The 26,954-nt window shown below is 39.7% G+C and overlaps 1 protein-coding gene across 2 annotated transcripts in view; it reads left to right on the top strand.

Annotated features, from left to right (window-relative positions):
- Window positions 1-26,632, top strand: part of fbxo7 (F-box protein 7) — a 32,499-nt gene extending 5,867 nt beyond the window's left edge. For both annotated transcript variants that reach the window (XM_048607623.1, XM_048607622.1), the window contains exons 3-9: window positions 4,038-4,530; window positions 17,452-17,593; window positions 20,521-20,604; window positions 21,520-21,615; window positions 23,257-23,433; window positions 24,766-24,797; window positions 25,647-26,632. In XM_048607623.1, the coding sequence (XP_048463580.1) occupies window positions 4,038-4,530; window positions 17,452-17,593; window positions 20,521-20,604; window positions 21,520-21,615; window positions 23,257-23,433; window positions 24,766-24,797; window positions 25,647-26,027 (1,405 nt within the window). In that variant the 3' untranslated portion in view covers window positions 26,028-26,632. The remainder of the gene's footprint in view (window positions 1-4,037; window positions 4,531-17,451; window positions 17,594-20,520; window positions 20,605-21,519; window positions 21,616-23,256; window positions 23,434-24,765; window positions 24,798-25,646) is intronic.
- The last annotated feature ends 322 nt before the right edge of the window (window positions 26,633-26,954 follow it).

Genomic DNA, 26,954 nt, shown 5'->3' with positions numbered 1-26,954 from the left:
GTTTGATGCTAACCTTATGAACAGACATTGTTTGTAAGATCTTTTAATAATCCTATACTTCCATTTACTGAATGTGTTAAACTTCACACCCTCAGAAAAAACCATTAATTATGATCACAATAAACACAAATTGATCAAAAATACTTTGGTTCTTTTTAAGAATAGAAATCTGTTTATGTATGAAAAAGTTATGAAAATTTTGTTCTAGTGGTGATTCCACAGAACAATGTAACTCAAATATATTTTGCAAAATGTCTGATCTGTCCTGATTCATTTTAACTGATTTGTTGTTGGAGGGAATCAAGATCCTCTCTTTAAGAAAGGGGTTGTTGTGAAGTTTACGAGGAGTACTTTTAAACGTTCTTGCTTTCTTTTTGGATTAGGCATCTGTAAAATTTCTTCTTCTGTTTCTTATTTTATAGTGCCTTTAAATGTACATTGTAGAATTAATTTAAACTATGATTTGTGTACTTACATTCTAAACAATACACATTTCTTCAAACAACAGAAAGATATTTCATTGCCCACTCTCTGCAAGTCACCTGGAGTGACAGATTTGATAACAAACCAGTCTTATCTGCCAATAAATGCTACTTAAATCTGGTTACATTAAGACTGGCAAAGCCAATCCTTATACTCTTTAAATTTTTTGTCTGAATTTGGATACCATATTCCCAATAATTTTGAGATGTTGACATAATTCATCTTCGGAACTAGAACAAAGGTTGAAGATGAGCAGCAATTAAATAAGGACAGTGCGAAGAAAAGGGGGAAGAGAGTATAATTGGTCATGAGAGAAATATGTTTAGAATAATCTGGTAAAATAGTTACGCTAATATTAATGAGTTAATAATAAAACACATGAAAGATTTGCATATGTGTGTAACTGAAGTTGCAGCAATGAGAAGAAACAGGAAAGGTTGGTAAAATGGAACAATTTGACTGAGGGGTGGTGTGAGGAAAGGAAATAACCAAGAACTAGTTTTTCAGTCAGAAAATAAGTGCTAAAAATTTGAAAATTGCATTTCCAGAATGCGGCATGGATCACACTGCCTCTGGAATTGAAGCAATTTTCTAGTAAGAATGGGAAGAGGAGAGCTAGGAACCTGTTTGCCTTCTGTGCATGTGCTGTTTGAGCTCATTGGATTAACAAACAGGCCTCAGAGGAGTTATTTCAACTTCTCAATCATGAGCCGTGGGGAGCACAATGACGGTTTATGTCAGGGTTTGAATACAACTGGTAGATCTGCAGGCCAGTGGAGGTGCTCGTTAGTATATTTAAAATACTTCAAGGGAGTGTTGATGTATGAATGTGGAAAGGATGATTGTATCTTGTGGGAGAATCTAGAAATGCTACTAACCTAGAATCACTTTTTATAAATAAGAGGGCAGTTATTCTGCTGGTCAGACAATCATCATGTTCTGTGGAATCCCCTTTGTTGCATATTCCAGAGAAATTGCCTGAGAAAATTCATTTTTGCTGGGCAATTCCTTAAGCACTAAAGATTCCTCTGAAAGTCGTTATTTAAATCAGAGACTTTGGATACTTCACATGTAATTAGATAAAATAGATACTTCGGACAAATTAGGCTATTAAACACATAGGGCCAGATTTTACTACATAATCTCGCACAGATTGCTACTCTGGCCCTTTTTTATTACAAAAGAAGGGATCTCTGCTCTCTAAGAGGAGATTCCATTCAGTGTTCTCTTATAAATGCTGAACCGTACTTCCACTCTGACAGTTCTTTCATAGCGCAGATCTGTTAGAGGAAGGCAAACCACACCCCCTTTTTACAGCTGTCAGCTGCCATATTCTGACATTTAAAGATCCTGACAGCCACTTTGACAAAGAAAGTATAGAAGGTAAGTGTGATGGTAGGGTGTCATGTAGTAGGATGCCAGCTGGTTAGAGTGTAAAGTGGTGGGTGGTGGGGCAGGTAAATGTTTAAGGTCGATTGGGGAAGGCTGGAGAAATTGGGTCCAACAGTTTGCTGGGTGACTGACCTGGGGGGGGCTTGCATCTGACAGCATGGGAGGCGGGATTGGGTTGCATTAAGTCAGCTGTGACAGGGTGAGGGGAATGGGTGGTCTGGTTTGACTACTGGTGGGATGGGTAGGTGTTGAAGTGATTCTGCTATTCTTAGGTGGTCTGGCCCGCACATGATTCCAGACCTACAACAATATGGTTGACTCTTAAATGACCTAGGGAAACAGTCAGTTCAAGGGTAACTAACTAAGGATGGGCAACAAAATGCTGGCCCTACCACTGACACCCATACGATACAATAAAAAAATTGAAGCTAAAGGAAAAGGTACATATTAAATAATAATTTATTTTCTCATAACTAATGGTGAATGATGCAGACAAAGCGTGTGCTTGATGTATCCATAGACTAATGTACTGTTCCAGGAAGATCTAACTGAGTCCAGCTTGAGGGGGTGCCACTCCATATCAAGCTTGGTTGACCAGGACACACTCCTCCTTTGTAAATTAAATGTACAAGAGTAGAACAACAAAATAAGGTATGATGATTTTATGGAAGAAGTAAAGAAAACTTACATTAGCAAAAAGAAATGAAGGTAAATGATCAAAGAATAAGTTAAGAAATAGTAAAATATGCTAGAGTCTTATCAGTTTAAAAAAAAGACAGGCAGGTATAGGGCCATTAAAGCGTGAACAAAATAAAGTCAGAATATGATTGTGAAATGTATTGAACACTTTATTTACTGAGGAAAGAAATAATGTTTGGATGACACTAGAAGAAGAAATATTGAAAAGATGAGAGGGATGATGATGACTAAATAAATCACACACCATTCCAGGATGGTCTGCAACCCCATATTTAGCATTATGGAAGAGAGCACCTAGGCATGACTGCACAGAAAATGAATAGTTTTTGAAGATCAATGAACATCTGATTTTTTAGATATATATTTAAAAAGGGAGATGGAATTAGTCTAGATACTATAAATAAGTTGGCTTGAAGTGGTAGAAAAATAAATAAACTGACAATTGGAAATTCAGGAAAATAGTTTTTATCCAGCCATTGGTTAGAATGTAGAATGGGCTACTACAAGGAAGAGTTGAAGCAATTAATGTTGATGTATTTAAGGGGAAATTGAGTAAGAACCTTCGGGCGAAAGGAATAAAGGGGTTTTGCTGATGGGGTTAGATAATATAGGGTAGAATAAGGTTCATGTGATGAAAATCACTGGAGTGGATCAGTTGGGATGACAAGCTAGTTTCTGTGTTTGGATAATCACTATAAATCTGATATTGTCCCAGTTGTTGAGGTCTACTATTGTGTTTTGAGGTGGGAGAAAATTCAAAGAAAAACTGAGGAGACTGTTGCTTCATTTTTCTTTTATGTCTTAATGGAATGTTAGCAGCATAATCTAGAATTGACAACAGGTTACAAGGAAACAGGCACTTATTTTCTAAAAGTTTAACCCTGGACAATTTCTATTTAGTAATCATTTGTAAATTGATTACTTTGTAAGTTATCTTAATTAACCCCTTTCACTAGGGACATAGGTTTAGAGTAAAAGGGGATAAGTTTAAACGAGATGTGAGAGGCAAGTTTGTTTACACAGGGCACCTGGAATGTGGCGGTGGAGGCAGGTTCGTTGGCAACATTTAAGAGGCATCTTGACAGCTTTACAAATAGGCAGGTGATGGAGAGTTATGGACTGCATAGATGCAAAAGGTTTTAAGTTTGGAAAGGCATCATATGTCGGTGCAGTCTTGGTGGACAGAAGGGCGTGTTTCTGTGCTGTACTGTTCTTTTATAGTTGTAATTAATTGTGAAATGATTACATTAGACATGTCATGTGACTATTTTGATAATATGGTAGGATCTGCATATGTATTGTGAATTGTATGGTTCTGCAGTTTTTGAGGCACATGGAATATCTTCTTTTATTTGAGGGGACAAAGAACTGCAGTGGAATTTGTATATCTTTTTGTATATATGTATGGAAAGTTTATATCACTATTTTAAACTTTTATGTTGTTCTGTGCTTTTATTTTAAAGTTCCGATACTGAATTCAACATCAGTTTAAATGGGAAAGATGTTCTGACTGATGACCAGCAAACCATGACATCGATAGGAATAGTCTCTGGGGATTTGATTTGCTTAATACTACCTGATGCCTTTGCTCCTTCTGCCTCTGGATCAGTGTCAGACTTGAATGTAAAGAAGAAACCATCACACTCAAATAATGCTCAGATTCAGGGCATTGTAAATGGTGGGAATAGACTCGAGTCCAGTCATGAGATTGATGCTCGTGCACATCAGCAGTCTGAAGCAAATGTCCAGAATTCATCACCTGACGAGATGCCCATGGCATTTGAAGAAACCCCAATAAAATATCCAGATGAGCCAATGCTGTGTAGTGAAGCAATGGATGGAATGGTGCCACATTCATTAGAAGCCCTTTATCATTCTGCTGAGTGCACCAACCCAAAGGATGCTTTGATTGTAGTGCTTCATCTGCTCATGCTGGAGGCAGGATACATTCCACAGGTAAACGACATGAGTGACATGAAATTCACTAAATGATCTGCATATGTAGAGTGTGAAATTAAAACGTTGATGTCTGAACATCTGGAGCATTAGACCTAATCAGAATGAATTTGCCTCATAATCAATGGAATCATGGTTAACCTTTCCATCCCTTCACCATGCGCATCACCCACTCTGTGCTGAACTTTTCTCTATTTTAATATGAATCCCTGTCCTATACCTGTGTTTTACACAGTGTATTCAGTGTATAGGATGTTGAAAACTGTTGTTCCACTTTTCTGTACTTAAACCAATATAAAAATTGTTATTGTATTGTACTCTTGTATAAGAATACATTTGTCCCCAAATCAAGGCCTCTGAAAATAGATTAAATAGTTATTTCTGCAACTGTATTTGCAAATTGCCACCTGTCAACAAAACAGGCGTAACTATACTTCAGAAGCAATTAGTTGGTGAAAATACTTTAGTCTGTTGTGAGTCTTTTACCACACCGATATCCATATGTTAAATTAGATAGAAAAAAGACTTTCAGAAATGTAGAGGTTTCATTGTAACTTGACAGAATAGAACAGTCATCAGTTTCTGCCTGTCCCTATCCAGAAGCCAACCCCCAACTTGGAGAGAACTCAGCACTTAGAAGGGTACCATCAATTAAACTAAACTAAATTCGAACAACAAAACTCTGTTTAGGTATTTTCTGTTCAGAGATGTTATTACACACATCTGGAGCAGTTGGGACTTGTACCTGGGCCTCCTGGCACACTGTGCCATGAGTACCCCCCAACAAAGGATTCTGGGTAATCCAAGATGGAGGACAGGTAAAAGTTGTAGCGTAAGAGCTGCTCCTTTTTTGAGGAATTTTCAGTGTTGGAGCTGATCTTCTCAAATTCTAGGAGCGGTAATTACTGTTTTTATAAGCTGTTGCATAGCTTATGAACTTTGGGAGGGGACAAAATCAAAACGACGGCACTCTAAAAGGAGGAACTCAGACAAAGGCAGTGGCAGTGACCACATGAGAAGTGATTCAAATGGAGAAAGAAACCTACACTGCTGTCTGACCCAGCAGTGACCCTGCACAGCTACTACCTCTGCTGTTTAATTTCAAGTATTTCTGGACATCGGAGTTCACCTGAGAACAAATTAACAAACAGTGAAATTCACAGTTGACCTTGGAGAAACCTGTGTGGGAGAGCTCACAGCAGGGGAGCAGGTAAGTGGCTTTTTAAAGTGTAAAGCTACAATAGTGAGTAGAGTGTGTTTGTTTTTTTTACTATATCTGTCTCTTGATTAAACTTTAAAAACATAAAACATAGGTACTAAGTTAGCCTGGAGCAGTGTTTTTATAGCAGTAATACTGCTATTTTCTGGGTCTATAGATATTTAAGGTGCAAAGATGGCCTTTAATAGAATGATGTGCTCTTGCTGTCGGATGTGGGAGATTAGGGAGAGTTTCCACGTTACTGATGATTATGTCTGCAGGAAGTGTATTTGGTTGCGAATCCTGTAGGATCGGTCGGAGCCGCAGTTAGAGGCAATGAGGAATTTACAGAAGCTAGTGGGTGTGATGGATGGCAGATGTAGGAAGGGAGAAAAACCACAGATACAGTTAGGTAGATGTGTTACTGTCAGGAAAGGTAGGAGAGGGAGGCAGGTCATGCAGGAGTCTCCTGTGGCTGTCCCCATCTCAAACAAATATGCTGTATGGAAAATTTTGGGGGTGATAGACTCTCCGGGGAATGTAGCATGGGCAGCCAGGTTTCTGGTACTGAGACTGGTACTGGTTCTAATGTAATGAGGGCTACGCCAGATTCCAAGCAATCGATTGTGATAGGGGACTCTCTGGTCAGAGGTACATACGGAAGTTTCTATTGCCGACAGTCAGAATGGTGTGTTGCCTCCCTCATGCTAAGATCAAGGTATTTCTCTGAGAAGTTGCAGAATATTCTCAAAGGGGAAAGGGACCAGCAGGAGGTCATTGTACACATTGGAACTAACGACATAGGAAGAGAAAAGGATGTGATTTTGAGGAGAGAATACAGGAAGTTAGGCAACAATTTAAAAAGGTGGTCCTTGAGGCTAGTAATATCTGGATTACTCCCAGTGCCACAAGCTAATGAGGGCAGGAATAGGAGGATGCAGCAGATGAATGTGTGGCAGAGGAGCTGGTATACAGGAGAAGGATTCACATTTTTGCATCATTGGAATCTCTTCTGGGGTAGAAGTGACCTGTACAAGAAGGATGGATTGCACCTGAATTGGAAGGGGGCTAATATACTGGCAGAGAGATTTGCTAGAGCTGCTTGGGGGTATTTAAATTAATAACAGGGTGGGGGGGGTGGGGCATGTGGGGATGTGGTAACCCAGGGAGATAGTGAGAAAAGAGATCAGTCTGAGACAGGTACAGTTGGGAAAAGGAGCAAGTCAAACAGTCAGGGCAGGCAGGAACAAAGCAGAGAGCGAGGTAGGACTGATAAATTTAAACTGCATTTATTTCAATGCAAGAGGCCTAACGGGTAAGGCAGATGAACTCAGGGCATTGTTGGGAACATGGGACTGGGATATCATAGCAATTACAAAGACGTGGCTCAGGGATGGAGAGGACTGGTAGCTTAATGTTCCAGGGCATAGATGCTACAGGAAGGATTGAAAGGTGGGGTCGGGTGGCAAAAGAGGAGGGGGGAGTGACATTTTTGACTGGGGATAACATTGTGGCTGTACTTAAGGAGGATATTCCATGGAATACGTCCAGGGAAGTTGTTTGGATGGAACTGAGAAATAAGAAAGGGATGATCACCTAATTGGAATTGTACCATACATCCCCAAATAGTCAGCAATAAATTGAGAAACAAATTTCTCAGAAGATCTCAGTTATCTGTAAAAATCATAGGGCATTTATGGCAGAGGATTTTAACTTTCCAAACATAGACTGGGACAGCTATCATGTTAGAGGCTTGAATAGAGAGGAATTTAAATGTACAAGAATATTTTCTGATTCAATATGTGGATGTACCTACTAGTAAAGGTGCAAAACTTGACCTACTCTTGGGAAATAAGGCAAGGCAGGTGACTGAGATGTCAGTGGGGACTACTTTGGGGCCAGCAGTCATAATTCTATTCGTTTTAAAATAGTGATGGAAAAGGATAGACTGGATGGAGAAGTTAAAGTTCTAAATTGGAGGAAGGCTGATATTGATGTTATTTGGCAAGAAGTTTCAAAAGTTGACTGGGGGCGGATATTTGCAGGTAAAGGAATGGCTAGAAAATGGGAAGCCTTCAAAAATGAGATAATGGGAGTCCAGTTAGGGTGAAGGGCAAGGCCAAGTGTAGGGAATGTCGAATGACTAGAGAAATTGAGGTTTTGGTCAAGGAAAAAGAAGGAAGCTTATGTCAGGTGTAGACAGCAAAGTTCAAGTGAATCCCTAGAAGAGTTTAAAGGCAGTAGGAGTATACTTAAGAGGGAAATCAGGAGGGCAAAAACGGGATGAGATAGCTTTGGAAAATAGGGTTAAGGAGAATCCAAAAGGATTTGACAAATACAGTAAGGACAAAAGGGTAACTGGAGGAGAATAGGGCCCCTTAAAGATCCGCAAGGCCACCTATGTGTGAAAACGCAGGAGATGGCGGAGATACGAAATGAGTATTTTGCAGCAGTGTTTGCTGTGGAGAAGAATATGGAAGATATAGAACGTGGGGAAATAAATAGCGACATCTTGAAAAATATCCATATTACAGAGGTGGTGGTGCTGGACGTCTTAAAATGCATAAAGGTGGGTAGGTCCTCGGGATCTGATCAGATGTACCCTAGAACTCTATGGGAAGCCAGGAGAGTGATTCTTGGGCACCTTGCTAAGAAATTTGTATCATCGATAGCCACAGGTGAGGTGCCGGAAGACTGGAGGTTGGCTAACGTGGTGCCACTATTTAAAAAAGGTGTTATAGGGGATTCTATCGTTAGGGGGATAGATAGTATCCTTTGCAAGCTGGATCGGGAGTCCCGCATGGTGTGTTGCCTGCCCGGTGCCAGGGTACAGGACATCTCTGACCGGCTTGAAAGGATATTGGAGCGGGAGCGGGAGGGGGAGGATCCAGTTGTTGTGGTCCACGTTGGGACTAACAACATAGACAAGGCTAGGATGGAGGACCTGTTTGGGGATTATCAAGCACTAGGAACGAAATTAAGGAACAGGTCCTCGAGGGTCATAATCTCCGGATTACTGCCCGAGCCACGTGCAAATTGGCTTAGGGATAAGAAAATTAGGGAAGTAAACACGTGGCTGAAGGAGTGGTGTGGGAAAGAGGGGTTCCATTTCATGGGGCATTGGCATCAGTTTTGGAACCGGAGGGATCTGTACCGATGGGGCGGTCTCCACCTGAACCGATCTGGAACCAGTGTTCTTGCGAAAAGGATAAATAGGGTGGTCACTAAGACTTTAAACTAGTGAGTTGGGGGGAAGGGAAAGGGAAAACGACAGGGAGTATGATGGTAAATAATAAGGTAAGCAGCAGGTTAGCATGTGTGCAGGAGGGTTTAAGTTCAAGGCAGACTATGAAAGAAGCAAAAAGGAAGGATAACTCAGGAGATATTATTAGAGATGTTGGAAATCATGAGGGTAAGAAAGCTAGCATAAAGGCACTTTACCCGAATGCTCGTAGCATTCGTAACAAGGTTGATGAGTTAACGGCACAAATCATCGCGAATGAATATGATTTGGTAGCCATTACGGAGACATGGTTACAGGATGGTCACGACTGGGAGTTAAATATCCAAGGGTACCAGACTATTCGGACGGACAGACAGGAAGGTAAGGGAGGTGGTGTAGCCCTGATATTCAAGGACGCCATCAGGGCGGTGCTGAGAGATGATCTAGGTTCTATGGAGAATGAGGTTGAATCCATTTGGGTGGAAATTAGAAATTCTAAGAGGAAAAAGTCACTGATAGGCGTAGTCTATAGGCCACCAAATAATAACGTCACATTGGGGCGGGCAATAAACAAAGAAATAACTAATGCCTGTAAAAATGGTACGACAATTATCATGGGGGATTTTAACCTACATGTAGATTGGTCGAACCAGCTCGGTCAGGGTAGCCTTGAGGAGGAGTTCGTTGAGTATATCCGTGATAGTTTTCTTGAACAGTATGTAATGGAACCAACGTGGGAGCAAGCTATCCTAGATCTGGTCCTGTGTAATAAGACAGGAATAATTAATGACCTCATAGTTAGGGATCCTCTTGGAAGAAGTGATCACAGTATGGTTGAATTTAGAATACAGATGGAGAGTGTGAAGATAAAATCCAATACAAGGGGAACTACAATAGAATGAGGGAGGACTTGGCTAAAGTAAACTGGAAACAAAGATTTTATGGTGGGACAGTTGACGAGCAGTGGAGGACTTTCAAAGTGCTCAGCAAAAGTATATTCCAATGAAAAGGAAGGACTGTAAGAAAAGGGGTAATCTGGCATGGGTGTCTAAAGAAATAAGGGAGGCTATCAAATTGAAAGAGAAGGCATACAAAGTGGCCAAAAACAGCATGAAACTAGAAGATTAGGAAAACTTTAAAGGTCAACAGAAAGCCACAAAAAGAGCTATAAGGAAAAGTAAGATAGAACATGAGAAAAAACTAGCACAATATAAAGACGGATAGGAAAAGTTTCTATAAATATATAAAACGAAAAAGAGTGGCTAAAGTAAACGTTGGCCCTTTAGAGGATGAGAAGGGGAATTTAGTTATGGGATATGATGAAATGGCCAAGGCATTGAACAGGTATTTTGTATCGGTCTTCACAGTGGAGGACACTAATAACATGCCAGTAATAGACAAAGAGACGAAGGTAGGTGAGGACCTGGAAACAATCATTATTACGGAAGAGGTAGTGTTGGGCAAGCTAATGGAGCTAAGGATTGATAAGTCTCCTGGCCCTGATGGAATGCATCCCAGGGTACTAAAAGAGATGGCGGGAGAAATAGCAGGTGCACTGGCGGTAATTTTCCAAAATTAGCTGGACTCTGGGGCAGTCCCAGCAGATTGGAAAACAGCAAATGTGACGCCACTGTTTAAAAAGGGAAGTAGACAAAAGATGGGGAATTATAGACCGGTTAGCTTAACCTCTGTAGTGGGGAAGATGCTTGAGCCTATTATCAAGGAAGAAATAGCAAGGCATCTTGATAGAAATTGTCCCGTTGGGCAGACGCAGCATGGGTTCATGAAGGGCAGGTCATGCTTGACAAATCTTCTGGAATTCTATGAAGACATTACGAGCGAGGTGGACAATGGGGACCCAGTGGATGTGGTGTACCTAGACTTCCAAAAGGCCTTTGACAAGGTGCCGCACAAGAGGCTACTGCATAAGATGAGGATGCATGGCATTAAAGGTAAAGTATTAGCATGGATAGAGGATTGGTTGACTAACAGGAAGCAAAGAGTTGGGATAAATGAGTGCTATTCTAGCTGGCAGTCAGTGACTAGCGGTGTGCCTCAGGGATCGGTGTTGGGACCGCAATTATTTACAATTTATATAGATGATTTGGAGCTGGGGACCACGTGTAGGGTGTCAAAGTTTGCAGATGACACTAAGATGAGTGGCAAAGCAAAGTGTGCAGAGGATTGTGAAACTTTGCAGAGGAACATAGATACATTGAGTGAGTGGGCAAAGGTCTGGCAGATGGAATACAATGTAAATAAATGTGAAGTCATACATTTTGGTAGGAGTAATAGTAAAAAGGATTATTACTTGAATGGTAAAAAGTTGCAGCATGCTGCTATGCAGAGGGACCTGGGTGTCCTTGTCCACGAATCACAGAAGGTAGGTCTGCAGGTACAACAAGTAATTAGGAAGGCAAATGGAATTTTGTCCTTCATTGCTAAAGGGATTGAAATAAAAAGCAGAGAGGTTATGTTGCAGCTGTACAAGGTGCTGGTGAGGCCACACCTGGAGTACTGTGTGCAGTTTTGGTCTCCCTACTTGAGAAAGGATGTACTGGCACTGGAGGGTGTGCAAAGGAGGTTCACTAGGTTGATTCTGGAGTTGAGGGGGTTGGCTTATGAGGAGAGACTGAGTAGATTGGGATTATATTCATTGGAATTCAGAAGATTGAGGGGGGATCTTATAGAAACAAATAAAATTATGAAGGGAATAGATAAGATAGAAGTAGAGAGGATGTTTCCACTGGCAGGTGAAGCTAGGACAAGAGAGCATAGCCTCAAGATTAGAGGGAGCAGATTTAGGACTGAACTGAGAAGGAATTTCTTCACCCAGAGGGTTGTTAATCTATGGAATTCCTTGCCTCGTGAAGTAGTTGACGCTACTTCAGTAAACGTTTTTAAAGATAAAGTAGATTTTTTTGAACAATAAAGGAATTAAGGGATACAGTGAGAACGCAGGTAAGTGGATCCGAGTCCACGAAAGGATCAGCCATGATCTTATTGAATGGCGGAGCAGGCTCGAAGGGCCAGACGGCCTACTCCTGCTCCTAGTTCTTATGTTCTTATAAGGAGAAACCAGGGAAGTCTGACATCGGTGGTGGGCATGTTGTTGGAGGGAATCCTGAGGGACAGGATTTGCATGCATTTGGAAAAGGACTGATTAGGGATAGACAACATGGCTTTGTGCGTGGGAAATAGTGTCTCACTAACCTGATGGAGTTTTTTGAAGAACTAACAAAAAGGGTTGAGAAGGGCAGAGCGGTGGACGTGATCTATATGGACTTCAGTAAGGTGTTCGACAAAGTTCCTCATGGTAGACTGGTTGGCAAGGTTAGATCACACAGAATAGAGGGAGAACTCGCCATTTGGATACAGAACTGACTCGAAGGTAGAAGACAAGAGTGTGGTGGTGGAGGGGTGCTTTTCAGACTGGAGGCCTGTGACCAGCGGTGTGTCACAAGTATCGGTACTTATATATAAATGATTTGGATGTGAACACGAGGTGCGTTAGTAAGTTTGCAAATGACACCAAAATTGGAGGTGCAGTGGACAGCGAAGAAGGTAACCTCAGAGAACAATGGGATCTTGATCAGATGGGCCAATGGGCTGAGGAGTAGTAGATGGAGTTTAATCTAGATAAATGTGAGCTGCAGCATTTCGGAAAGGCAAATCAGGTGGTAAGGTGCTGAGGAGTGTTACTGAACAAAGAGACCTTGGGGTGCAGGTTCATAGTTCCTTGATAATGGAGTTGCAGGTAGACATGGTAGTGAAGAAAGTATTTGGTATGCTTGGCTTTATTGAATATAGGAGTTGGGAGCTCATGTTGTGACTGTACAGGACATTGGTTAGGCCACTTTTGGAATATTGTGTGACATTCTGGTCTCCTTGCTACAGGAAGAATGTTATGAAACTTGAAAGGGTTAAGAAAAGATTTACAAGAACATTGCGAGGTTTGGAGGGTTTGAGCTATAGGGAGAGACTGAATAGGTTAAGGCTATTTTCTCTGGCGCATCAGAGGCTGAGGGGTGATCTTATAGAGGTTTGTAAAATCATGAGGGGCATGCATAGGATGAATAGACCAGGTCTTTTCACCACCATTGGGGAGTCCAAAACTAGAGGGCATGGATTTGGGTGAGGGGGGAAAGATTTAAAAGGGACCTAAGGGGCAGAGGGTGGTGCGTGTATGGAATAAGCTGCCAGAAGAAGTGATGGAGGCTGGCACAATTACAACATTTAAAAGGCATCAGGATAGGTATATAAATAGGAAGGGTTTAGGGGGGTATGGGCTGAACGCTGGCAAATGGGACTAAATTTATGTAGGATATCTGGTTGGCATGGACAAGTTGGACCGAAGGGTCTGTTTCATCTCAATGACACTATGACTGTGTAACTGAGCTGTAGATATTTTTAATCAATCTGACACATATGACAAATATCTGGGATATTCATGGGACTTCTGGCCCAAAGGTACAAAGTCTTACATATAACCCAGTTTGTATTTTGATAATATTAATTGAGAGAAGAATGTTAGTCACGACTCATTCCCTACTTGTCAAATTTGCCACTGGATATTTTAACATTCAGACAAAATACTGTCAAGTGCCAGATGAGAGTCGTGCTCATGGCTTATTTGCAGGGCAACAACACTTTACAATGAGCCCCATCTCTACTGCACAAAATGGTTAGTCTAGATTATGAACTAAAGTTCACAAAGTTGTTGCCTAACTGAAAATAGTGTATGTACTCAAATACTGAAGCGGCCAGGCAAGTTGAGAAGGCTGTTAATAAAGCCAAGAATCTCCAAGAGCAACAGAGAACACTAACATGATATTGAACTGTTCTAAAACACTGGGTATGCCTTAGATGGATTACTTGATTAAATTCTGGGTGTTAAGCGTAATTGAAGTCTTCAGATATGTACAGAAACTGAAGAAGCCAGGGTTGCTTTCCTTGGAAAAGAGAAGATTTTTGGTTTATACGGCCGGAGACACAGTTATAATTTGATGTTGAGGCTAACAAACCATTTCAGGGCTTCCACTGGCACATGAGTTGTTGTGATGTAACCTGAAGTGGATCTTGGGCAGAAGTTCAGTTAATGGATAAAACTGGATGCTGGAGATCAGAACAAAAGCAGAAGCTGCTGGCAAAACTCAGCAGGTCTGACAGCATCCGTTGGAAGAAAGCAGAGTCAATGTTTTGAGTCCAGTGATTCTTCATCAGAACTGTTAGCATTTAAAGTGGTATTTATGCTAAAGGTGAGGTGGGGTGAAGGGAGAGATGAGCAAATGGGTAGAGATGTCATGGATTACTTCTAGCACGGTCACCAAATCTCACCTCCTCCTCAGCCTATTATTGCATATAGGTTGCTTTCACTGCAGCTCACCCATTCTCTCTACTCTTAGCTCTTATCATTTATTCAGCTTGACTACTGTCCTGATCTACTATTCATAATCTCCTTTTTTCCATACCCCTTTCATCTCTCTGTCTGTCTGTCTCTCTCTCTCTCTCTCTCTCTGTCTGTCTCTGGACTCGGTCTCCATCCATCCATTCGCCTCTCCTCTTCTACACCCCCCACACCTCATCTTCAGCATAAGTACCATTTTTTCCTTAGCTGCTAGCAGTGATGAAGAGTCAGCAGATTTGAAATATTGACCTTGCTTTCTTCCCTTGGATAATGCCAGACCTGTTGAGTTTTGCCAGAAGTTTGTGTTTTTGTTTCAGTTCATGGGTAATGGATTGATTTGGGACTTGAGGGGATGCATCCTAGGATGTTAAAGGAAATAGCTACTGATATTTTGGATGCACTGGTTGTAATTTTCCAAGAATCCCTGAATTCTGGAAAAGTTCTAGAAGATTGGTAAACTGTCAGTGTGACACCTTTATTCAGAAAGGGAAGGAACCAAATCACAAGTAACCATAGACCAGTTCGCTTAACATCTGAAATTGGGAAAATGTTAGCATGTATTATGAAGCATGCAATAGCAGAGCATTTCGAAATGCATAATATGATCAAGTGGAGTCAGCATGGCTTCATGAAGGGGCAATCAATTTGAATTCTTTGAGGAGATAACAAGCTGGAGAGAGAAAGAAGAAGCAGTGAATATATTATGTTTGGATTTTCATAGGGCATTTGGTAAAGTACCACACATTCGTCTACTTTAATGAGATATGAACCCAGTTGTTGGAGGTAGTATGTAAACATGGATAAATGATTGGCTAACTAATAGTTGGGATAAAGGATACATTTTCTGCTTGGAGACTCTTAACTAGTTGAGTGTTACAGGTATCAGTGCTGGGACCACAATCATTTATAATGTATATTAATAACGAGGATAGGAAAAGACCGAAATGAGGAAGAATATCTTCTGAGGGTAGTGAATCTGTGGAATTATTTACTCAGAGGGCTATTGAGGCTGGGTCATTAAGTATATTTAATGATAAGATAATTTTTAAGTTAGTAAGTTAATCAAGGGTTTGAGGAAAAGGCAGGAAAGTAGAGTTGAGGGTTACCAGATCAGCCATGATTTTAAGGCGGCGGAAGTTACCATGAAGGACTGTCCATCTCATCCTGTCCCTTTGCCTGAGGTGTGGTGATCCTCAGTTAAACCACTACCAGTCCTCCCTCTGTGTCGCTCCCCCTCTCTCACAGAGAGCGTGTGGTCCTTTTGGGCTATGTCATCATTACCTTTTGCCAAATAGGAAGCAGATTCAACAGGGTGAATGATCTACTTTTGCTCCTGTGTTTTATTATCTTATAGATGGACATAGTCACAATTAGCAATTTTCCTTGTATTCCATTTGTCAAGCAAGTGGCCGCCTCTACCCTGGCCTGTCCCCAAGTGTTTGTGTTGTCCAGATTTTACATTGCATGTTGAAACCTGAGATATCACTCAGTCAATTACCACATTGGATTGGGAATGTTTGCAGTCAGCCAGGAGGTGTGCCTTCGAGAGTTGGAGCTGTCATAAGTTTGTCAGGTGTGAGATGCGTTCCAGTAGCAATTATGGGATGTGCATGAAGTTTTGCTTTGAAGTCTTTTGTCAGTGGGAGTGCTCTGTTGCTGTCAGCTGGTGGTGCCATTTGAGAGGATGTTTTCCCTGCAGACAATGGTGGGCTCAATACTTTCAAACTCAGGAAGTCACTCTGTTGATCACAGTGTACCAAAAATAATTCTCATAGGTTTCTGTAGGTAGATATGTACCGTAATTACATTGTGCCTCCTGAACCATCTTGAGCAACAAGAGGTTAAAGCAAATTCGGTATAGGTGTTCAGAGTCAGAAGGATTTTGTTAGACAAGGATCAGGAATAGTGCCTGAAAGGGTGATGGAAGCAGGTTCAATATAGGTACCCACTGTTTCTAGTAAAAGAAAATATTTTATCACAGTTTGCAAATTGGGCATATTTCCCGAATAGTGTTTGCTCTGTTTTCATTTTAGCATGGTTAATGTGCATGTAGATTTTTTTAAAAGCAAACTTCTGCAACCCTCCCTAACCTTACCTCACACCACTTCCCTGTCACATCTGATCAGTCATGTCCCCTCCCTCTTCTGATCTTTTGCTGCTGCCACACCATGCTTGACATCCCTCACCTGAGCCTCGCTTGAGGGTCAGCGGAGGCAGTGAATCGGAACTGGTACCGAGAGGTTGGAAGCTGAGAGTAGGAGGTAAATTTACAAGGATACTTTAGTTATGTATGTGATTTTTGGGATAGTTCGGTTCAAGGCTGCCAATAGGTTTTTTTATAATTATAAGTTACAAGTCAGCAATATAGCCCATCCTTATCCGTATATGGGAAAGTCACTTTCCTTAGTATGTTTTTTAGGCACACATCAAAATTGCTAAATGAGGAAAACAACAATTAGGAGAGAATTCGATAAATAGTTAAAAGGAAATAAATAACATACTATATGAGAGCAGGCGAGTGAGATTAACAGTATGGTTGTACTGTAGCTTTGACCTGAGGCTGGATGTCTTCCTCCTATGCTGTATATCATTCAATGATTGTGCGATCCGGCAAAAATAATTTCACTCCTTACCATCTGATTAGGTGAAACCATTGACCTCTGTTTTTTGTAGGCACCTTTTCATGTATTAAATGAACAGGACCACCATTTCATAGGAAATCTCAACAGAATCTGGTTCGTTCCTGTCTCATTTCCACCCTTTAAATTTGTCACATGGGGCTAGTGGAGGATGACTTTTAAAAGCTTTAAGTTGCCAGTTCAAGTGGACAGTGCTGCTGGTTGTATTGAGTAATGGTAATATGAGATGTATCTCTTATTTAGTATAAGCAAACTCTCAGCCTAAAGTATAATATGAATAGAGATAACAAATAGAAGTTAGGCTCTTCTCTCTGGAAGTATTGCTCAGATCATCCTTACACTCCTATGTTGATTGAGGCTTGAACTTGGTTACCTTAGCAAGAACTTCTACTAAGAATTCTGAGAAGGAAATCAAATGATATGCAACAAGTATTACTCTTTTGTGTTTTTGTAGGGTACTGGACTGAAGATCTCCCAAATGCCTGAGAAATGGAAGAATGAAGGTGTCTATAGACTACAATACAATCACCCACTGTGTGAAGATGGGTCTGCTACTCTCTCTTGCATCCCAATGGGAAATCTGGTTGTAGTCAATGGTAATGCATGCTAACTTTTTGGAAGGAGTACATGCCATTCATTTATGAGATGTCCTATATTGTTTTACTTCTTATGACCTTTCGATTGGGATATACACACAAATGTTTAGACAATCAAACCTTTGATCCAAATGGATAGCCTTGTTCATCTTTGCTGGAAAATAGACTCACTTTTGCTCTCTTGCTTTGCCTACTTGCTATGAAACATTGTAAATTCCTACTTGATCTTACAAGAATTATGAAATGTATGCTTCTGTAAAGACCGAGTTCCTAAAATGGAATCAGTCTTCCCTAAATGTGGAAATCAGAAATGTACACTGTCCTCTAGATGTAGTCTCACCAAAGCCCTCCATAATTGAAGCAAAACCTCTTTATTCCTCAATCCATTTGCAATAAAGGCCTATATGCTATGTCTTTCCTACTTGCTTATTGTACCTGTATGCTAAATTTTTGTCATGTTTGTAAGAGTACATCCATCTCTCAAATTAACATTTGAAAGTTTCATTCATTGTAAGAGTAGAAACAGAATATTCTTGACGCTTCCTCGCATCATTTCCATTTGCTCACTCACTTAATCTTTATAACATGTATATCTTTGCAACTGCTCTATCCCTCAGTTTGCACTCCCATCCAGCTTTGTCCTATCAGCAATCTGAGATGATTTACTTTGTCTCTTCTTGTAAGTTGTTAACGTAGATTGTAACTGAGGTCCCCAGCTTTGATCCCTGTGGCACTCCACAAGCCAAAGCCTGTCATCTTCAGAATGTCTCACATATGCCTTCTTTGCTTTCTGTTTACTAATCCTTTATCCATGCTAATATATCGCACCTACCTCCATGGGCCTGATCTTGTGTATTAACTTTAAATGAAACATTTTAATCAATTCCTTTGGAAATCCAAGTACACTGCTATTCTCATTTTATGCATTCCATTAGTTACATTTGCGAACCAACACTAACAAATTTGTTGAATAGTGTTTCCCATTTGAAAAGGCTTGTCTTGGTGTTGACTGCTCTAATCATTCTGTACTTTTCTAATTGCATTGTTAAGACTTCCAGCATCTTCCCAGTGGCTGATGCCAGGCTAACTGACCTGTAATTCTCTGTTTCTCTCCTGATCCTGCCTTGAACAGCAATGTTACAGTTCACAGCTTTCAACCTGCTGGAATTGCTCCAATTTTCTAGGGATTTTTAGAGAATCATCCTCAATGCCTTTCTAGCTGTGCAGCTATCTCTCTTCAAACCCTAGGGTGTAGATCCTTGGGATTTGTAAGATTTTAGTTTGTTGACTTTCTCCTTTTAAATGTTTAGCTGATATTAATTGCAATAATTTCCTCACTCTGATTAGCCCCTTGTTTGCCTTCCACCTCTGGTATATATCTTGCCTTCTATAATAAAGGTACGTGACATTTGTTCAATGTTCCTGCTAGCTCCACATACCCCATGATTTCTTCCTGTTTCTACTTTTAAGGGGCCAACGCTTACTTTATCTATTCTCCTCATACATCTATAAATTTTAATATCAGTTTTTATATTCATGTCTTGTTTTCTCTTGCATTTCATTTTTCCTTTTTTAAATCAACTTTTTGTTGGCCTTTTGCTGGTTTCAGGAACACTCCCAATCTTAATACTTACTGCTATTCTTTACAACATTATAAACCTTTTAATCTAGTGCTATCCTTAAGCTACTTTTGTATGCCACAAGTGGATCTTTCTCAGAGATTTTTCAATGGGATGTATGCTTGTTTAACATTTTAAATTTTGTTTTATGTGTTTTCCATTGTTTATTGCCATACATTTTCATCTGCTCACCCAACAATCTTAGCCAACTGTCTCCTCATACCTATGTAATTGGCTTAAAGTTTATGATCCTCGTGCAAAACAGATGATACTGTGACATTGCAGAATTCATAGAATGCTTACTTATTTATACAAAGTTAGCAGAGCATTTTTTTCACAGGGAAGAACTTGTAATATATTTTGGGACACTGAGGTTACGAGGAGTCTATATTAATACAAGTGAATTTGTGCACACAGCAGAGAGCACATTGACCTGTTAACCTGTTTTGGTACTACCTGCCTGTTTTACATTAAACAGTCAAATGAAATCTTCTGCATTTACTCAACAGACGGATGGAGTCTTAGTTTGTATCTGAAACCTGCACCTTCAATAATGCAATACTGAAATGTCAAATGTGAGATTGGAGATGCAGTTCTAGGGCTGGGCTCATCAGCCACACAAGGACCCACAGAATCCATGACCAGTGACATGCATTTCGTAGGTGAGCAATCATACTCTTAGCGAGTGATTGCTGATAACGGAAATGTCATCCAAGATTGTGTGTTATAAACGTAAGAGGGGAAAATGAGACATTTTTAAAAGTGGATAGTGACTGCCCAAGGAATAGTTATAAGTATGCATTTGTAGCTGTGTCTTGTTTACAATCCTTGTGCCATGATAATTAGCTTAGAAATTTGATCTTTGAGCTTTTAAAGCCCATCTTACTCTGGTTTGTTCATCAGTTTTGAGCAGACAGTTACTCCAAAGGCTAAGCTGACATTCCTTTATTCCAGATAAGCATCTGAATCTTCATAATATTCAGCTGAGATTTTACTACTCACCAGTTTTGGTGTTCTGGGCAGCAAAAAATTGAACATGTATCCCACCACTCAGTGATGTTGTACTGCTTCTCCAATATGCTGCCCTTTTAAGCTTATTGTTGAAATTTTCAGTCATAGATGGAATACTGCTAGAGCTCTACGGTAGATATTTTTATATCCACTTCTTTAGATATGCCAAGACCCACCTCTGGAACAGGTGGAACTTGAACTTAAAACTCCTGGCTCAGAGGTAGGCCTCAGAACTTTAGTTTGATTGTGAGTGCATGAACACCCGATTGTGTCAACTGTTTTCCCTCTTTCTGACAGCCACGCTGAAGATAAATGAGAATGTCAAAAGTGTAAAGAGATTACAATTGCTTCCTACATCCTACGTTGATTTAAATAAACTGGGTAAGTTCTGTTTGTAATTTCTGTAATAGAATTTTAGACAGCTTTTTAAATCTGCATGTTTCTATGACATCGTTAATGGGAAGTGCAAAAGTATACCTGTATTTTTTAATGAATATCCACAAGACTGGTAACAACATTAACTTAACTCTCTGTTCTAGTACAACATGGGATTGTCACTTTCTACTGATTTAGAGATTGTTATACTCTGGATTTATACTGACTAGGAATTGCCAAATTCAAGACCAGCATGCCTTAACATAAGTTCACAGATGGAAGGGTGTAACCTACTGTAGTAATTAGACTCTTGCATATCATTTCATGTTTATTGATTGAATGTTTCATCAGTTAGAAGTCAGGTTACCTGCTTTAGTGAAGCGTACTGCAAGACCAACCAAAATGGATTGTGAGTAGCTTTACGTAGCACCTTGGAGCTCCTTTGCAGATGTCTGACTAGCATGTACTTTTCTAATGTTTAGACTAGTGTGTTTTTGGCGTCAGCTTCTCCATAACACACAAGCTGTCAAATCCAGGCTACCATTCACTAGTGCCTCAGTTCACTAGAACCCCTTCTTCAGCTAGGGCACGTGGATCAGCATTACAGTTGGTTTTTAACCCCTTTCTTTGGTATATTTGTGAAAAGCACTTGAGTCTCCTGTGTCCTTTTCAGTGCTTTGCTTCAGATTATATGTTCTCATGCTTTTCCTTCTCCATATAAAATTCTTCTGTTTTTAGTATGGAGATTATTTTCTCAAATATATCCAAACACATGTTTCTCTGTACAATGTGTTGTGTAATCACAGTCTCTCACTAATGGTAATGTAACAAAGATGTCACTTCTGACCTAATCTCAAGATTTAAGATCAGCCCTTATAATCATCCTAATTGTTTCCAATAATGTTTCTTTCTCTTTGCAAGGTGGCGAAGCCGCAAATCTGTATAAAGATCTACAAAAACTTTCCTGCATGTTCAAAGATCAACTTGTGTACCCTCTTCTTGCCAGTGCCAGGCAAGGTAAGTGCCTTGGCCTCTTTCTTTCTTGATATAGCATTAAAAGAGGAGGCAGCAGATGAATAGGGACAGGGATGTTAATTTGAATTGAAAGCAATGCTTTCACCATAAATTGTAACATTGTATGTTCATTTTTAGAAAGCTGAATAAGATTCTTGGGAAATGATTGGCTGAAAATTAGCTACAGTATTAGTTTTAATTTTAGTAGTGTATCGCTGGCTTTGTAACCCAATGCTTCCCTCCAGACCAAATATGACCAAGTCTGTTCTCACAAGAACCTCCATTGCATCTCAATCAATCATTCTGCAAAAACAACAGTATAATAGTTACATGTATGTTCATTATTTGAATTTGAAATAAATAGTGCAACTCCTTAATTAACATTCCTAATGTGCTCCTAAAAAATACCATGGTAAATAAAGATGTGCTGAATGGGCATCATAAGAAAAAATATAACAAGGGGAAAGAGGCATTAAATGGTAAAAAGACAGCATTCTCCGTAACCACATTAAAGCAAATGGCAGCAGTGTTATTCAGGGAATATCCTCATTTTACGTACTGTGCTAGTATACAGAAATATTAATTACATATAGATTTATCCACTGTCTTTCATATTTCTGCAATGTGTTAGATATTAACCTAAAATTTGCTGCATTAGCTAAAGTGAAGTTAAATGAAAAGGAGAAATCTTTGAAACCTGGTAATGACCTAATAATTGGAAAAATCACACGTTTTTGAAATGATTTTGTTAGGCTGAAGGAATGTGTGTGTGTTTATATCAAGCTTGCAACTCGAGTAATGAATTGAAGTGTCACAGTAACTATGGAAAACCTGAAGATTTTTTTAAACATGAATCATCAGTGGTAATATGGACTATCAACTGAATTTGTGATTATCATAAATTGTGCTGTTTAAATATACAGTTGATTGGATGATGTAAAAGTGGAAAACAGCAGGCACAAGCTAACGTTTTTTATGTCAAAATTCATTAAGGGCAAGAGACAAGCTTCTTTCCGATGAGAGACCTGCAAGTCTTAATTAGTTAATTAATCAAACTGATGTGGAAAACAGTGACACATTAGTGACGTTTGCCAGTTCTCAAACTGATCATTTACTGGAGACTGGATTAAATCAAGGGTGTAAAATGCACAGCTTCTTTGTATGGAAAAAACACAAAACAGCTTGTCTCTCAGTAAAATTTAGCTAGTTCAGGGAGGTCAGTTGATCAACAACTAGAGGTTGAGACAGTGGGCTGATTGTCAGACAGACCCATATAAAGGGGTTCACTTGTGATTGTAAGTATTGCATGGGTAAAAAAATTTTTGCAGTATTATTTGTAGTGTACTTTGTATTAATAAAGAGCATTGTGTATATTCAGTTGTTAGAACTGCCTTGGCTTGTTGATATCAGGAGTAAATCTGGTGGTCTAGGGAAATGGGAATCAGAGCCTACAGATTTTTAATCGAACCGCTTTTCTTTCTGCTTGTTTTACATTAGAAATGCCTTTTTGGTTCAGGTTGTTGCATCTCAATATTTTAGTTTGGAATCAGGAATCAAAGATTGCCTTTTTAATTCCAGGACAATGTATGGTTTAGTTTTCGTACAAAAATAATTTTTTGTAAATAATGTTTTAAATTCTTCCAGCTTTGAACCTCCCTGATGTGTTTGGTCTTGTGGTTCTACCTCTTGAACTCAAATTGCGAATTTTCAGGCTCCTGGATGTACTTTCCATTTTATCTCTCTCAACGGTGTGCCGGGATCTTTACACAGCAACCAATGACCAACTACTTTGGAGATTTCTATACCTGAGGGACTTCAGAGGTGAGCTAGCATTCTTGAAATTCAGGAAGACCTATCAGGGCACCTGGTAAAATGCTGTGTGGCCTGATAACTCACACTGTTGTTATAATACATTTATGGAAATGTTGCACATGATCCTACAGTATAATGACTGTCATATTAAAAAGTGGACATAACATTTGCTGCACTACTAACTCTAATATGTTTATAGCAGTATTAGTCACTCCTCAGATACTGAAACCATCCATGCCCACACACAGCATGACCTGGTCAACAACCAGGCTTGGGTTGCTAGGTGACAAGTAATATTGGTGCCAGGCAATGACTATCTCCAACAAGAGAATCTAACTATCTTTCCTCGATCTCCATGAAGCTAGTATTGCCAAATATCTCATTATCAACATCCTGGAGGATGCCATTTCACCAGAAACTTAATCGGATCGGCAATATAAATAATGTGTCTGCAAAAGTAGTCAGATACTAAGAATTCTGTGGCAAGTAACTGGCTTCCTGTGTTCCAAATGCCTGTCCATTACTTACAAGGTGCAAGCAGGGAGTATAATGGAAGAATGTCCACTTGCATGGATGGGTGAAGTTCGAACAACACTGAAGAAGGTCATTGCCATCCAGGACAAAGCAACCTGCTGGATTTGCACCACCTTCAAGAATTTCTTCCTTCACTATTAAAAAGTAGTGGTAGCAGTGTTTACCATCTCTAAGGTGCACTGCAGCAAACCAACCCAAGTTCCTTCAAACAGCATCTTCCAACCCCACAACTCTACCATCTAGAAGGGTAAGAACAGCAAATGCACGAGAATACCACAAATTCACCTCCAAGCAACATGCCATCCTGACTTGAAATTATATCATTGTTTCCTCGCTGTCAGTAGGTCAAAATTGTAGACCCCACCCCCTCCTTCCTAACAGCACTGTGGGTGCATTTAGTTCAAGAAGGCAGCTCACTATGTTCTGAAGGTCAATTGGGGGTGAACATATCCCATGAATATATATATTTTTTAAATTCAATGATCTGAGCTCAGTGATGAAATCTTGCACACTCTTACTGTTGTTAATTTAGAGAAAATAAATAAATGTCATTTATTAGTCATAGACTGTAAAATTATTTGTCATTGGATATTCTGAGATCATACAAGGTGTGAGATAAGTGAAAGTTTTTTCTTACTTTGTGTGTATACTGTAAATATCAAATTAGATTTTAAAGGGACTGTTGTAAATTATTCAATCAGCCTTTTTTTCTGGATGAATAAAACCTTTTAGTTACATCTAAAGTGTCACTTGCCAGCTGGTTCACTTTTAAATTAAGGATTATCTAACTTTTTGTTTTTGACACAGATTCACGAGCCAGCAGTCATGACTGGAAGGAAGTGAGTGGAGCTTTTTTTTTAAGAATCCTCTAATTGAAAAATGTAACTTTATTTTTTAGTTCAGGATTGACTGACTGGAATTCAAATATTCTGTGAATGTAAATGCTATTTTTTTCACAATTGGCCTCAACTTATGTAGGCCAGTTAGAGGAGAGAGGAATCAGCCAATTTCCCATTGAACTCCCAGGAGATGCTGAAAGGAAGGATGGATTAATCTCTGATTCACATGGATTGTCCACTGCCTGCTACCCAAATCATCTGTTACTGTTCAGGCTCTCATGTTAAAGAGTGACTAGTTACGCAGGTGATGAAGGACTAATTTTGCCTGTCCTTGCACGAGACACAAATGAAAAAAGAGAAATTGAAGCAGGGACACTGCCACATAATGGCAAGGGCTCCAGAGTTTGCTGTTGAGATGACCATGTCAATGATAATACTGAAAATTCTCTCAAAACTATGGTGGGATCCAAATTTAGGAAAAAAATCTTCTTGGCGTAAGCAATGCAGATAGTCTTGCTGCCATATTCCATCTGGCATTAGTCACTGATAAATGTCAGTAAGTTCCTAATTTTGATAGTGTTATTGGGAGAATTTGTCAAATTGAGCTACGACTTTTCCCTCTCTACATTTAAAGGGGCCCATCACTGCACCAACCTAATACCGTTCCACCTTGGGAAGAGAAAGCCTACCCTGTTGTCTCACCTCAGGCATAGCTTGTGTCAATAGCAATAGGGTGAAAGCTAAGTTAAAAGGGGAATGGACAATTAAAGGGACTACAGTATTTTCTATGTCCTTGCATTTGTGCAGATGTTCTAACTTTAGCACAACCCTTTGCTTTTTTTTTTAAAGCTCTATAAGGAAAAGTATGTGATGAGGAGCAAAACACTGCACCGAATTCCCCTCTATTTGCCACCAGCTTTGCCCCCATTTCCAGGTCAGCCTGGTATCTTCAATCCCTTCCCGTTTGAGCCTCGCCAGTTTTATCCACCTGGGGTTATTGGAGGAGAATATGATGAGCATCCTCAGCTGCCTTACAGAGGAGATCCTGTTAATCGCTTTCTACCCGGATCAGGACCGATGCCAGGGACCTTGCCTCCATTTAGACCACCGTTTGATCCAACTGATTCTTTGCCAGGTCAGTCAACTGGAATGCCTGGATTTCACACCATCAGATTTCCAGGGAGGTCTACTGGAGGCAGATCAGCAAACATTAGGCGTGGCATCATTTAAGAGCTCTTCAATGAAGCTTTTGGACTTTTCTGAGATCTAGTTCTTAAAGAATGGTTAGTTGCAGCTCAAGTCTTTGTCAATCTTTCTTTTTACGAAAAACTAAAATAATTACAACAGGAACATGCACAAATTATATTATATTTTAATTTGCCAAACCAAGCCTTAAAGGTAAAATAAGAACTGCAAGAAATGTGGAATGTAGGGCTAAAATGCAAATTTGATCTGATAGAGTGCAATATTTATGGATTTTATTTCATATGCAGAGACAAAAGTGCATTATAGAATATCGCATTATTTTTCTGAATATGTTAATATTTTCATTTGGAATCCTTTTGGTGGAAAATTTAAAATCTTCATTTGGAGCAGATGCTAATGACAATTTGTACAAGTTAGGTTGAATTTGAGAACATGATTCAAAGAAATCAGCTACTAATGAATTATTACTCTGCACAGTAGAAAAATTGCAATGCTATCTTGTTTTGCTTATCAATATATTACCAAATTAAGGCTCCTGTATGCTACCTACAAGGGTGTTACTTGCTTACAGTTAAAAAGCAGTTATAATATTTACTGTATAGTGTGCAGAAATAAATTGTTTCAGATGACTTTTGAATGATTCTTTCTCAAAAAAATTTTGTACAAGTCCAGGTCAACAATCTGAATCTGAAACGCATACGGTTTATTTTGGAGTTTCGACCAGTGCCTGATTTATTTGGATCCTTGTGCTGTTGATCTGTGATGTGAGTTTTTCTTTGCATTATAAAGTTCCCCCACTTGTCTGCTTCCATTTCAAGTTAAGTATTAGGGAACTTGTGTTCAATTTATTGACTGTAACTTGAGTCTGCAGGTGTAACAGGCTATTTCTTCTTGATGCCTTCCTCTGACTAAGCTCGTGAGGATTGTGAACCTGCATCTCGACACTGGTAT

This window comes from Rhincodon typus, chromosome 18 (assembly GCF_021869965.1).
Source record: "Rhincodon typus isolate 14 chromosome 18, sRhiTyp1.1, whole genome shotgun sequence".
Lineage (NCBI taxonomy): Eukaryota > Metazoa > Chordata > Chondrichthyes > Orectolobiformes > Rhincodontidae > Rhincodon > Rhincodon typus.
The sequence above is the reverse complement of the archived record's forward strand: the minus strand, read 5'-3'. Positions and strand labels throughout refer to the sequence as shown.